Raw genomic sequence first — 15,178 nt, 5'->3', positions numbered from 1 at the left:
TTTCTGCTGCTTTTTTGAACTGTAACACTGCAGTATAAGAATGAGGGCAGCACAAGCTCCACAGGTAACTTCTACATTTATTTTATACCAAAAAAGTTATGTGCAACAAATAAACATTCTTACATATTTACATTTGTTTTTACCAGTTAGCAAAACTGTGTCCTAAATCTCTGATAAAGAATATTTCTATCTATATTAAAGGGGAAATCTGCCCAGTGAACTCCATTTTAAATGAATGTTTACTCTGGAGCTTAAAGCACTAGTAATAAATATTTTTTGATGGAACATACTATACAGATCATACACCTAATACTTAGGCCATGCTTAATACAGTTTTATAACAAAACATTTTACCTTTTCTGGGCTAATATGTTAAAAAAAAAAGTTTAACCAAGTCACCTGGACTCTCACCCCCATCCCTTTGATTTATTGAAGGGTAGTTCTCACAAATTAGGACTCATAAGTGCTGCCTAAAATATATAAATAGCAGTGTTTCACCAGTACTTGCCCATTGGGGAAAAAATACACAAAAATACATGAGGACGAAGATTGAATATTAGGTATTCTTTCCCAAATAGGTTACCAAAAATGAGATGGGTTTCTTGTTGGCAGTTGTCCAGTAATGATGTTCAGGGTAAGAGCTGTCAGCAGTTATTGGTCTCAAGCTTTGCTGAATACAACTTTGGACTTCTGCTGATAGTCTTAAATGAAGTCTAAGAAAACTAAAGCCAACTCACAGTTTTAATTTCATTGTAGTCTTGGTCCTGTATTCTACGTAGGAGGTCCAAAGATCTCTTGTATCAAATGAGAGATCTTTGTCTCTCTGAATGAAAATAATCAATGCTATCAACATCTTTAAAAGTCATGGATTTAAGGAGGGGTACATACACCCAGGGCACACAGCTAGTTAAACCTGACACTTCACCAGAAGTTGATCCTCAACGGGTAGCAACTAGCTGCAAAGAAAAAAAAAATCAAATGAAACCCTTCAAACCACCGAGTTTTCCTAAAATTTGTCATGTAACCATGACTTCTCTTATTTCTTCAAAGGATAGGACTGTCAAGTAAATAAGAGGCTTCATCTGTTACAAATCATTTTGAAAACTGAGAAGCAGAAATTCACATTTCCCCCCACCTGTTCTTCAACACTGGTAGCTAATAATGTTGCAGTGTTTAAATATTCAGTCTGAAATAATCTTAATAACCCTCAGACTTTTATAACAGGAGGTTTCCCCCTTCTTCTAGGGTAGAATTGAGGATGTAGAGGGAAGCCTAAATTCTTCCCAGAGAAGAATACCTAATCACACACACCAGCGTGGGGGTCCTTTTCTTAGAGAGATGGGCATCACCACGTGGTTATTTCAGGCAGCACATGTTCATCCCTCAGTGAGAAGGACATGAATTCTGGGGTCATAGGAATGTGGCAACAATTTTTCTACAACTGAAACAGTGGTGTCCCCAGGGCTTAGAAAAGCAAAGGAAAAACCTGAAGGGTCTGGCTGAACACTCTGATGTTTTTTCACAAAAGAATTGCAGGCGTTCGCAAGAACGCAACATCAAGACAAGCTTTAACTCTACTCCGCTGACCGATACAGAGGAGGGCAAAGAACAATTTTAAATGGGGACACAAGGAATTTGTTTAGCACAACCAGAGTTTACATATATATATACCACGATGTCATCACGGTGAAGCCGTCTCCAGACTAGTGGAGAAAAGAGAAGCAGCGGACTGCTGATCTGCTGGGTAGAGGGGGAGCTCTGCTGCCAGACGAGCTCGTCGTGCAGCTCTCCAGAGAACTCATTTCTCCATAAATACCAGACATCTAATCAACACTTTCTAGAGTTCTTTAGAGAAACAAGAACAATACATACATAATAAAACAGACATTGAAATATTCACATTCATGGGAAGAAACATAAGCCTGGATGAAATCAGAACTAAGCCATCTTTTACAGAATTGGTTTAAACTGGTTAAAAGTACATTACAATGCAATTGGATACCTGCCTTGGGCTAGAAGAGTACACTGCGTCAATTATGACAGTTGGTTGGAAACTGCTGGACAGTCGATGACTCTACATGTTATGGTTTACAGAGCAGAGCCTGTCCCCTCCCTACAAAAGAAGGCAGAACACTCAGTAGTTACCGGTTTCTTAACGTAATGATGAACAGAATTAGAAGCAAAAACATGGCGACTCCTTCTCAGTCTAAGGAATGAAAAGATCACACAGACCCTTCCTATAGAATGCAAGGTTCCTACTTCATGCTGAGAAAGGAAGGAAGGACACTTCTGCCCAAGTTCAACACACAAAATATTTGGTTTGAGATTTAAGACAGAAGGCACTTTGAACATTCTGATAGAAGATGTTAACTAGAGAGACATACTGTCATTGTTTCATTTGGGTTTATTCAGATCTCTTTCAGAGACTCTGCATTGGGGTAGTTAGTAGAAAGAGTACTACGTTCCACCTTGAGATACTTCTCCCTTTAGTACTCCTCCCAGTTAAGCCAACTGAGCAGCATGTCAGCCCTAAAGTTTACGAATCTAATATCTGACTAAAACAATTAAACTAGATGTCCGGTTAGTTAGTGAAGAAAGAAACGAGAAACACTATGGAGCTACCCAAGAGTAATCCTACTCTGGAGTGACTGGGGCTTATACTGATGATTTTCCAAGCCAATACTGTTTGGTTGACTGGCACTAATGTGAAGGAAAATTATCTGCATGAAAATTCACCTGTTGTAAGAGACTATGAAATGCCATAGTACTATTTCCAGCTTTTTGCCAGAGAAATCTACCCATTTTCCCACCTTTAGTGTCCTGAAGGCCTTGAAAGTCTGGTCACATGACGCACACTGTCAGTTTCTAATTGATCCAGTTTTATGACTAGGTACAAGCTTGACTTGAATGTCCAAATTTAGTTTCTTCCTTTCAAAGGAAGGAGATGAAAGGGAACCAGTCACCCTATTATTTTTGCTGTCAGTGCTGGACCCACAGCTGCCAGTCCTTTCCACAAGATGCTCTGTGTGGACTTAGTATTTTTACTACATCTTCAGTCAGCCTTGAGCTGACTGTTCCTCATCGCTACACTCCAACTAAGCTGTACAGCAAGTTTCTGCAGGGCTGGATCCAATATCTCTACCTTTATTTACAAATATCACATAAATGGATTCTAGTTGAATCTACATGTTTAAATCCATCGGCTAAAAAACATATTACATATTGTAAACATGGCAATATTGAATACAGTATCTATTCTAAAATATTTTCATGTCATGATCACATTTGTTATACCTGAAATTGAATTTATACACATTAGAGAATTACTAGCAATGGTTGCTCACTTTACAACTGAGGGGAAGGGGCTAGGGCTACATTTTACCATTTCAGAAACATCTCCAAAGTAAAGTTAAAGCTTGTCTTTGATTGGCTTGGTGTATCCTTTTTTTGTATCCATATTTAAAATGAAGATTGACACAGAAAATAGCTAGAGCCCCTTCTAATTTATAGGATTTTTAAAAATCAGTTTAAGATTCTTAGGGAAAGTGTCTGTTGTGAATAATAATAATAATAATAATTAAAAAAAAAAACCAAACTGCTGCAAAATAAACTTAATGGAAAAAGGGACTTCAGACTGTCAAAGAGTTCGTCAGGCGGTCAGTCCTGCTTGGGCTGCAGTTGCCGTTTCCAGGCTTCGTTCAAGTAAACTAGTCGTTTGTAGTTGATGATAAGAAGAATGAAGTTCAGCACATATGTGATGATGCAGATGATGCAAAACTCCTTCAGCACAAAGTACAGGATGTAGGCCAGGTACAAAGACCCCACTACGGACATGATGGAGGATGTCATGAGGATTAAAGCTGCAACCGCACTCGCTGTCAGGCCTGCAAGAGAAGGGACACTGGCTCAGTCAGACCTTGACACTGGAGAATAAGCTTCCCAGTTCAAAGGGAATATTTTGTGAATTGCTTCAGGGTTGGAACACTGATCTTAAGACAAAACACTCTGAAATTTGAGGACAAGACCTACAGGTCTCTTTTCTTAAGTTTCATAGCTGCAGTGTTATTGTTTACTTTTTTATTTTGTATTGGAGTATGGCCGATTAACAATGTTGTGATGCTGTGATAGTTTCAGGTGAATAGCGAAGGGACTCAGCCATACATATACATGTATCCATTCTCTCCCCAGGGCTTCCCTGGTGGCTCAGTGGTAAGGAATCCACCTGTCAGTGCAGGAGACATGGGTTTGATCCCTGGATTAGGAAGATCCCCTAGAGTGGAAATGGCAACCTACTCCAGTATTCTTGCTTGGGAAATCCCACAGACAGAGGAGCCTGGCAACCTACAGTCCATGGGGTTGCAAAAGAGTCAGACATGACTTAGTCACTAAACAACAACATCCTTCCCCAGACTCCCATCCTGTCCAGGCTGCCGCATGACACTGAGCAGAGTTCCCTGTGCTATACAATAGGTCTTTGCTGGTCATCCACTTAAAATAGAGCAGTGTGTACATGTCCATCTCATAGCTACACTGTTTTTGACTGGTAAATATTCTGGATGAAATATTATATATTTCATAAACTAGCCTTAGCTAAGGCATGTAAAGAAAATATGCACTTTTGCAATCACAGTATCACCATGCAATGAAGCAGATTTGTAAAACTGACAGCCCTACCTCCTGTAATGAATAAAGTAACGAGAGGAGAAAAAAAAAAGTAATGTGAGGACCACAACCTTCTCTTCCAAGTAGGACACATTTGGTGAGACCATCCAGACCCTTTTCACTATAGGTGGGCTCCCCACCTGTGGAAAGTAAAATTTGCTTTCCTGTGTTTAGATCAAATTTATCAAAAATCCCATAATGGGAGATGATTATATCAACATGCTGTTGAAGGGAAAAAAAAAATCATGATAAACATTTCAGAAAGGGCTCACCCTGGGGCATAAGGAAAACCACATTTGGCCAGTTGGCCACATGTGGGTCAAACCAGATGGAGAAAAAAGGCAGTTATATGTGCTAACCTGAGTTCTCAAGACAAAGACTTGCCTGAACTCTTGATGCTATCATCTGACATCTTCACATGTTTGGTTTTATAATTTCCTGTAGCCAGCAATTTTGAGAACATGTGTATTTATTTTCAAGGATAAGAGGAGATAGCAGAGCATATTAAACTGCCTACCCTCCTACCCAACAACTAATGGTTAAGGATCACAGAAACAGGATACAAATAAATAAGTGGTAGTGGTTTGAAAAGGTTAATTAAGGAGCTGAGATCACACTGCCAGTACAATGAGAAATTGCATCTGGGCTGTAGCCTAGCCATGGGGACCGACTTGCCTAGAGACCACTTAAGAGAGTACATGTTTTTTAAAGAAATCATTTTTTTTTTAAAGCAGCCGAGTATTTATTAATTTATTTATTTGACCACACTGTGTGGCATGTGGGATCTTAGTTCCCTGACCAGGGATTGAACCTGCATCCCCTGCATTGGGAGTACAGAGTCTTAACTACTGGACCGCCAGCGACATCCCTGATGCTTTAACAAGGCTCTTTCCAGACACCATTGGATTACTTATGCACTTGCTTTTGTAAATAAAGATTTATCGTAACCCAGCCACACTCATTCACGTATGTAATGTCCATGACTGCTTTGGGACTAGAGTGGCAGAGCTGAGTAGCTATGATAGTCAGCAAAGCCTAAATGATTTCCTATCTGGCCCTGTACTAAAAAACAAAGTTGGCTGACCTCATTTATGTGAATATCTCAAACTTCAAAAATGAATGCTGGCACCTTAATGAAAGTTAATTTCAAAATGATATAGGCAAGTTATTTGTGCTCGCTGTGCAACTCTTTTCCTTAACTGTAAAAGTGGGATAATAATCATAACTGCCTCTTAAGACTGTTGTGCAGATTTAAAGACCTAGTAAGATGGGACTTCCCTGGAGGTTCAGTGGTTAGGACTCAGGGCTTTCACTGTGGTGGCCTAGGTTCAATTCCGGTTGGGGAACTAAGATCCCACAAAGCTGCACAGCGCCACCAAAAAAAAAAAGAAAAGGCTCTATTTTGAACAACTTAGAAGGGAGTGAACCTGATGTGCTCTGGAAAACCACGTTTGGGGAGTTCAAATGTGCCTCTGGTGGTAAAGACACAAACACTAAAAATGCATGTGAATGCCTAAAATGTGACTAGAAAAAATACATACGATACACATGATTTTAAATGTGCATATAATGAAATTAACAAATTAAATATTACAAAATTTCGGAGATGTTCAACCCCATCTCCCAAAATTAACATAGTCAGAAGCTTTTCTTAGGTTATTTTATTGTGAACTTATACTTTATATTCTCCTTTAGAAATCCAAACAAAACAATATAAATGAAATAAAAGGTGAAAGTCTCAACCCTGCACATATATAAATATATACTTATCCTCTATTTATTATACCACAATTTGCTTTTTTTTTTTAAATTGCTAAACTAGGTTTTGATCTTCCAGGGTTTGTAGACCTACTTTTCCCTTTAATGGCTACATAGTATTTTCTAGCACGCTTGTAACCTAATTTATTCAATCCTTATAAGCTACTTCTAATTTTTTGCTATTTTAAACTGAACTGCTATGAATATCCTTACGTTTGTGTTTTTATTTCTGCAGAATATACAGATACGGAAGGGGGCAAACTTGATAGGGCTATTGAGAAAAATTTAGGTGCACAGTTTGTCTTAGAATAAATCTATTGGTGCTAGAAAGAAGACCTGCCAGATAACAGGATAAAATATTAACAAACACAAGGACAAAGATGGATGAATTTAACTCTGAAAGTATAAAACCTTCTGTATAATCAAAATTCACAAAATCAATATTTCTAAAACAAGAATAAAGAATGAGTAAAATGTTTGTAACAAATATGAAATGTACTGTTATCAGGATCCCAATAACTCAATTGGCGGTAAAAGGAAATTAAAATCCTATAAAATTTAAAATAAAATTAATATGGCTATTAATATGTAACTACTGAATTAGAAATTTTATAGAAAAAAAATGAAGATGGTTGAAGCTTAGGGAAAATCTGACAACTGAGGGAAAATCAGTTTGTTTCTACCTATTAAAATCCATACCCCCCCAAAATCTATGTTGACTCATTCATCCTACATTTAGATATTTGTTTGAAGAAATAATTCAAAGAGAAAAGGAAGTATGAGAAGAGGACTTTAAACAAAGTTAATCACTGTAGTATTATTTATAACATCAAAAAAACCTGAAGCCTTGATATCCACAACAGCAAAGCACTTAAGAGGATAGACAGTATAAGAGAGTTCACATAAAATTAAGTAAAAAAAGTAAGGAACAATGGCAATAGTGGCTATATAAAGGTGATAGAATTATGACTGAATATCATTTAGCATTAATGTTTTCTCAATGCATAATATTTTTAAATAGCTAGAGAGTATACAAAGTAACAAGGAAACAAGGTTTCCAAGGCAAACTGTTTGGAGTAATAATTTCCCTGAATGGGACTTGTTTTTCTGAGCATCCTGGGATGCTCCTATCCCTGATTAAATACCAACAGATACCAAGTTCAGGCTGAGTGTCGTCAAAATCTTAGTGAACCAAGTTTTCACAACACAAAAATGTGTTACAAACTACAAATGTTCTACCATCGTTACTACAAATGTTCTACCATCAACATTTGCTTTTTATTTACCATAAAGACACATCAGGGCAAAGAGACAAAGTACTAAGTGAAATATAACAAAACAAACTTATTTATGTATTGCTGTATAAGTACTTACCAAGTAATAACTGTAGTATATAAAATATAAGTCCAAAGATACTGTTTGGCTGGTTTAATACACCATCCTTTCCAAAAATGGAACCCAAAAGACCAAATCCTCGACCCCATCTGTAAAATAAAGAAAACCAGTAACCCTATATTTAATAGAGTTTTCTTCTTTTTTAAAAAGGAGAACTATCTGAGCATTTCCTGCCCACATACCCATCTGAATCTCTAAATTGCCAGTTTCTATACAGTCTCTTTTCCAAAAGGTTGAACAAAGCGTTCTTTTTCTGATAGGATTAATATTTGCAGAGGAAGGGCTCTTTGAATTTTAAGCCAGGGTCTCTTTGAAGCAGCACCACTGACATTCTGGGCTAAATAATTCTTTGTGGTGGAGAGCTGTTCAGTGGGGGGCATTACAGGGTATTTAGAGGTCCCTGGCCTCTGCACCCCCTTCTCCACTAGCTGCGCCTACCAAAAATGTCTTCAGCCATTGCCAAATATCCCCTGGGGGCAAAATCACCCCCAGTTGCAAGTCACTGATGTAAGCTGTCCTATTTCTTCACTCATAGTACATAGAATGAAACTTTTCCTGACCCAGGTCATGCATGAGGAGACATATCCTGGGAACATTATCTTTAAATGTAGACTATCCAAAACTAAAGTTTTTCCTAGAATCTTACAAGTAAAAAGTTGATGCATTATTTGCCCCATCAGTTTTTATTTTAGTTTAACTGAAAGTTTTGCATTAGACTTTCAATTTTCAGAATCTTTTATTAAAAATTTATTAAACTCTGATTTAATAAAATTTGATATAAATAATAGACTAACACTTACTTTGGATAAAAACCTTTAACGATAACTTCAACCCTTGTCAACTCCAAATGGCCCCTGCCATCTACGTCTACAAGGATTCAGTCATGTGCTGCTGCAGCTGTTGATTTTCAGCACCCCACAGGTCAGGTTTTCAGATAGTCAGATATGTTCAGGAGCTGATTTCATGAGCCCAATTTTTCTATCTCCTCATATCTAGAAAAGCACTAAAATCCTTCATAGTGACAACTGCTCCTGACTAGAAGAAACCTGCAAGAAAATACATGCTTGACTGCATGTACTGCCCCCAGCCACGGTCATGTTCCCCGGCTGATCTGAAATGCTGCCTGACGGGCTACAGTCCTCACTTTGCCCCAAGTAAAACTTAACTTGCAACATTCACGTTGTGCATTTTTTAAAGTCAGCACCCTGAATGGAAGTGCTTTATAAAATACACAGATGATCCTGTGGATATGTTCCTCGAAAACAATGCAGTAATCCACAGAATGAATATACTATTTCATCCAAGGAATATATGCATAAGGTTTAAAAATCAAATAACACTGAAAGCCTTATAAAACAAAATCGAGATTATTTCCTACTCCAGCCCTCTCTACACTCAGCTCTGATCCCCCTAGGCAACCACTTTGATACCTTTTAATTATTTTCCCCTTTTATTTCCACATTTCTAAAGTATATCTTTACATCGCTATTTCTTGATTTATCAAGTCTAAATGCTATCTTTCGACATTCTAATATGGTAGAGCAGAAAACTGCTTAAACAAAAACATTTTAACATGGAAAGCTTCAAATGTACACACACAAAGTGAACAGAGCTGGGTAGTAACCTCATGTCCCTATCATGTAGCTTTGAAAATTGTGCCTTTCTTGTTTTATTGCCACCTTTACCCACTAACCACTTGATTATTTTTAATTTTTTTAAGGTAAAATGTATATAAATGCACAAATCTTAACTGTATAATTTTGACCAATACAAATACCTGAGTCACCCTGGTATACAAATTGTAATCGTGGTATAGCAATTCTGGAGTGTGAAGTAATTCTAGTAGTGTGAAGTGAGAGTGTAAGTACCTTTCATTAAAAAAAAAAACAAAAACCACCTCAACATTATAGAGTGCTTCCATCTCTCAAATTAAATTGTTAGCCCCTTTCCAGAAACCTGTTCTCCTCTCTGCCCAGGAGCAAGAAGTACGTGACTGCCTAGGCTTGTACGAATCCAGCCTTGGAACCTTGGTTAGACCTCTGGTCTCCTGGACTGCAGTGCTGTGCTCGTTCCTTTACCCTGCATAACATTATAAAACGACCGGGACTTCCCTGGTGATCCAGTGACTAAGTCTCCATGCTCCCAATGCAGGGAGCCCAGGTTCCATACCTGATCAGGGAACTAGCTCTCACACGCTGTAACTAAAGATCCCCTGGAGAAAGAAATGACAACTCGCTCCAGATTCTTTCCTGGAGAATCCCATGGGCAGAGGAGCCTGGTGGGCTACAGACCATGGCGTTGCAAAGAGCTGGACATGACTGAGCACACATACAAATACAATTAATAATGCTGAGTATAGCTGAATACATTTTGATGAAGCTGATGTAATAACTGTTAGCAAGTCAAGTAACTAGCAAAGTAGACTGGCAATATAAGATTATTTTCCTTGGAAAGGTAAGAACAGATTGTCATTAAAGACACTGTGCTGCACAATTGCAAAGGATGGTGTGAGTCATTAAAAACCCTTATTGAATCTTTTTCTCAAGTTGGAACATTTGAAAATACTATAGTTTTCTCCCACTTCTAAGTTATACAAAAGTGTATGTGCTACTTTACACTTGGCTTTGTCTTAGTTTCTAACCGTCTTCTCCTTGTCCCATCTGTATTCAAAATTCTAGTATACCACTTATCTGCAGAGTTGCCCCAAGTACCTTATGGAACAAGATGGGATATTAACCGATTGAGCAAAAAGAAAAGTACTAGTTATACAGCTGTTCATTTTACTTCAGTATGATAACATAAAAGAAGAGATTATGTAATTGATAACACCTCTTTAATCTCTGACTCTAAAAAAACAGTTCATCTTTGACCCACATAGTAAGTTCCTTGAATATTTTGTATTTGGGTTCGAAACAACCAACACCATTCCCTAAGCTATGATAAGAAATTGCTGAAAGGTTTTTAAACACTCCTAGTTTTGCCAGAAACAACAACTCTTAAAACCAACTGCTCTCCAACCTGGGTATCCTCAGTCGCTGAGGATAAATCTAAGACATTATTTGCCTCCTTCATTATCATTCTCTCACAAGTGTATAGGGAGTCTTCCAAAGGCTACATGCAGATCTCAGGACCTTATGTGAGAATCAACAGTCTTACCTTACAGCAGACATTAAAGAGACCTGCAATAAGAGAAACTATGCAAGTCTTTCCACTATCGTGTGTGTGTGTGTGTGTGTGGGGGGGGGGGGGGGTCAGGGGAGTTATTATTTGTAATATTTTGTTAACATATAATGGGTTTATTATGTTTCAATGAATGGATGCATATTTAAATAGTTTCTCAGTTTGTAACTTCTAATACAGCCAAAATACCAAATACAGATATAACCCACATAAACAAAGCCTTTTAGGGGTATTCAATAATTATGAAAAGTATAAAGGGGTTCTCCTATCAAAAAGTTTGAAAATCACTGCTTTTGACCAGTTCCTCCCCCCCCAAAAAAAAACCCCAAATCACTAATCAGACAAAATTTTATAAATGGTTGAGATAGAGCAGAAATAGAACAGACAATCCTAACGTCTTCGTGGAATCAGAAAAGACTCTGAATAGCTAAAGCAATCTTGAGAAAGAAGGACAAAGCTGGAGGCATCACAGTCTTTGATTTTAAACTATACAAAAAGCTACAGCAATCAAATCTGTATGGCAGTTGCATAAAAAGAGACACATAGATCAATGGAACAGAACAGAGGGCCCAGAAATAAACCCACACATATATGGCCAATTAATTTATGATAAAAGAGCCAAGAATATACAATGTGGAAAGAATAGTCTCTTCAGTAAATGATGTTGGGAAAACTGGACAACTGCATCAAAAGAATGAAACTAGACCACTATATACACCACACATGAAATGAACTCAAAATGGATTAAAGACTTAAATGTAAGAAATGAAGCCATAAAACTCCAGAAGAAACCATACACAGTAAGGTCCCTGACATTAGTCCTGGCAATGAGTTTTTGGATTTAACACCCAAAGCAAAGGCAACGAAAGCAAAAATAAACAAGTGGGACTACATCAAACTAAGCAGCTGCTGCAGGGCAAAAAGAACCATCAAAAAAAGAAAAAAGAAAAGGCAACCTACTGAATGGGAGAAAATATTTCCAAATTATATATCTGATGAGGAGTTAATACCCAAAATACATAAAGAACTCATACAGTGCAATAGCAAAAAATCAAACAATCTGATTTTTAAAATGGGCAGAGGAACTAAATAGACATTCTTCCAAAGAAGACACAGTTGGCCAATAGGTATTTGAAGGTGTTCAACATCACTAGTCATCAGGGAAATGCAAATCAAAACCCCAGTGAGATATCACCTCACACATGTTAGAATGGCTACTATCAAAAAGACAAGAAATGAGTGTTGGTAAAGATGTGGAGAAAAGAGAACACTTGCTGGTGAGAATGCTTTTTGGTGTAGCCACTGTGGAAAACAGTATGGAGCTTTCTTAAGCAACTAAAAATAGAACCACCACATGATCTGGCAGTTCTACGACTGGGTATTTATCCAAAGAAAACAAAAACACTAACTGAGAAAGATGTACCCTTATCTTCACTGTAGCATTATTTACAACAGCCAAGACATGGAAGCAAACTAAAATGTCCATCAGTGGATGAATGGGTAAAGAAAACTTGGCATATAATAGGTTAGTCCACCATAAAAAAGAATGGAAGTTTGCTATGTGTAACACCATGGATAGAACTTAAGGGCATGATGCTAAATGAAATAAGTCAGAAAAAGATAGATACTGTATGATCTCACTTATATGTGAGATCTAAAACAACAACAAATAACAAATGAACAAAAAACTGAGTTCATGGGTACAGAGAATAGATTGGTGGCTGCCTCAGGGAGGGAGTGAGCAAAATTGGTGAAGGGAGCAAAAGGCACAGATTTCCAGTTATAAAATGAATAAACCCTGAGGGTGTAATGTATAGTATGCTGGCTACAGTTAAGAATACTGTATTGTATATTTGAAAGTAGCTAGGTAAGTGGCTCTTCAAAGTTCTCATCACGAGAAACAAGATGCTGTAAACTTGTGTACGGTGACGGCTGTTAACCGGGCTTGTTATGGTGATCACTCTGCAATACATGCAGATATCAAGTCAATGCATGGTACCCCTAGAATGGCAGATCAGTTATGCCTCATAAAGGACATAATATGCCTTCAATAAATTATATTTTCATTTTATTTTTAAATAAATTATATTTTTAAGAGATTCCATGGCTGTAACTTTTTTTAAAAGAAGAAAATAACACATGTTGGTGAGGATGTGGAGATTTGGGAACCCTTGTGTACTGCTGGTGGATAAAAAGGTGCAGTCACGGAGGAAAACAATTTGTTTGTTCCTCAAAAAGTGAAATATGGAATTACCGTATGATTCAGCAATTCCACTCCTAGGTATAGACCCCAAATATTTCAAAACAGGTATTCAAGCAAGTACAAGTATACTTGTTCACAACAGCACTATTCACAATAGCCAAAAGGTAAAAACAACTCAATACAGAAAACATGGTATATCCATACAAAGGAATGAAGTGCTGATACATGCTACAACACGGATGAACCTTGAATAATTATGCTAAGTGAAAAATGCCAGACACAAAAGATCACATCCGTATGAGTTTCAGGACAGACAGATCCATAGAGACAGAAAGTAGGCTAGTGGTTGCCAGAGGCGAGAGGAGGGGGGCAGTGAGGAGTGACTGCTTAATGAGTACAATATCTCCTTTGTGGGTAATCACAATGTTCTGCTGCTAGATGAGGTGATGGATGCGCAACACTGCAAGCGCACCACATGTCACTGAGTGTACTCTTTAAAATGGTTACCTTTGCACCAGTCTTCCCTGAGGTCTTCCAAAATATGTGAAGAGGCCAGACTCATCTTATGAGGCCAGCATGACCCTGATACCAAAGCAGAAAGAAAAGACACTACCAGAAAACTACAGGTCAATACTCTGATGACTATCGATGCAAAAACTGTCAATAAAATACTAGCAAACCGGGACTTCCCTGGTGGTCCAGTGGGTAAGACTCTGAGCTCCTAATGCAGAGGGCCTGGGTTTGATCCCTGGTCAGGGAACTAGATCCCACGTGCTGCAACTAAAAAGATCTCGCATGCTACAACTAAGACCCAGTGCAACCAAAAAAAGAAAAATACTAGCAAACCAAAGTCAGCAGCATATTAAAAGGACCATTCACCATGAATCAAGTGGAATTTACATTCAGGATGCAGGGATGATTCAATTTATGCAAATCAGCCAATGTGATACATCACATTAATAGCATGAAAGAAAAAAATCATATAATCTCAACACATAAAAAGCATTTGATAAATTTTACTGCGAACAATCTCTTTTCATCATGGAAAATCTACCAAAGCTCTAAGATCATGACTAAAACATTCAGGAATACAAAATTAGTAAAGAGAGGAAATGACTGAATATAAGAATATAAGGGCTCCCCTAGTAGTTTCCTTACTCTGAGGAAGACTTTACTGAGATGCTTGCTTACATACCTCACTTAAAAATATTCTTTCTTCTTATAAATATACCCAAGACAACTGGACTCCTGCTTTTTTTCCCTCTTAAATTCCAGCTTGGTTAATGAAGTATATTTTGCCTACAATTTTCTAATTTTAGATCTTATAAGCATGATGTAAGCCTATTGGTATTAGTCTATTTTAGCATTTTAAACTGTATTTTTTGATGTTATACAACTCTTGGAAGTACACTTTACTGAAAAAACCAACCAACCAATCTATATAAGCTGCAATCTACAGAAAAATCCAAGTGACTTCCAAAGTTGGCTGGGGGCATTATGACATTATGAAGGGATATGGCAAAAAGTTGTGCATCTTCAAGAAAAATAAGATTGTCTTACAGCAGCTTTAAAATAATCCTACAAACGTAATTTACACAAAGGAAAAGTCTACCCACTGCGGACCTGCTTCCTGCCAGGCATCCAGAGACAGCAGTGCCAGGAGCGAGAGTTTCAGAGTCAGACAAACTTGGTTTTACTAGCAACAGGTTTGATGACTTTCAGTGAGTCACTTAACCTTGAACTCTGAATCCCTCATTTGTAGAATGGAGAAAATTATGGCAGCCAATTCACAGGACTGTTGTGAGAAATAACTGTGTTGAGAATAATTATGCAGTGGTTTACCATTTAAAACAAAATTTATTGAAGCATGGTTGATTTACAATGCTGTATTTAATTTCTGCTTACAGCAATGTGACTGAGTTATACATAAGACATTCTGCTACCTGGCATTCTCTCTTCAAGGCAGTTGTTTTGAAATAG

At 37.6% G+C, this 15,178-nt stretch overlaps 1 protein-coding gene across 1 annotated transcript in view; it reads right to left on the bottom strand.

Annotated features, from left to right (window-relative positions):
- VKORC1L1 (vitamin K epoxide reductase complex subunit 1 like 1) overlaps positions 58-15,178 on the bottom strand; it is a 54,828-nt gene continuing 39,707 nt past the window's right edge. The window contains exons 2-3 of the mRNA XM_018040337.1: positions 7,795-7,904; positions 58-3,884 (exon numbers count right to left, since the gene is read on the bottom strand). Coding sequence (XP_017895826.1) covers positions 3,658-3,884; positions 7,795-7,904 — 337 coding nt within the window. The 3' untranslated portion in view covers positions 58-3,657. The remainder of the gene's footprint in view (positions 3,885-7,794; positions 7,905-15,178) is intronic.

Source organism: Capra hircus, chromosome 25, assembly GCF_001704415.2.
Source record: "Capra hircus breed San Clemente chromosome 25, ASM170441v1, whole genome shotgun sequence".
Classification (NCBI taxonomy): Eukaryota; Metazoa; Chordata; class Mammalia; order Artiodactyla; family Bovidae; genus Capra; species Capra hircus.
Note: the sequence above shows the minus strand (reverse complement) of the source record. Positions and strands in the feature narration are given on the sequence as shown.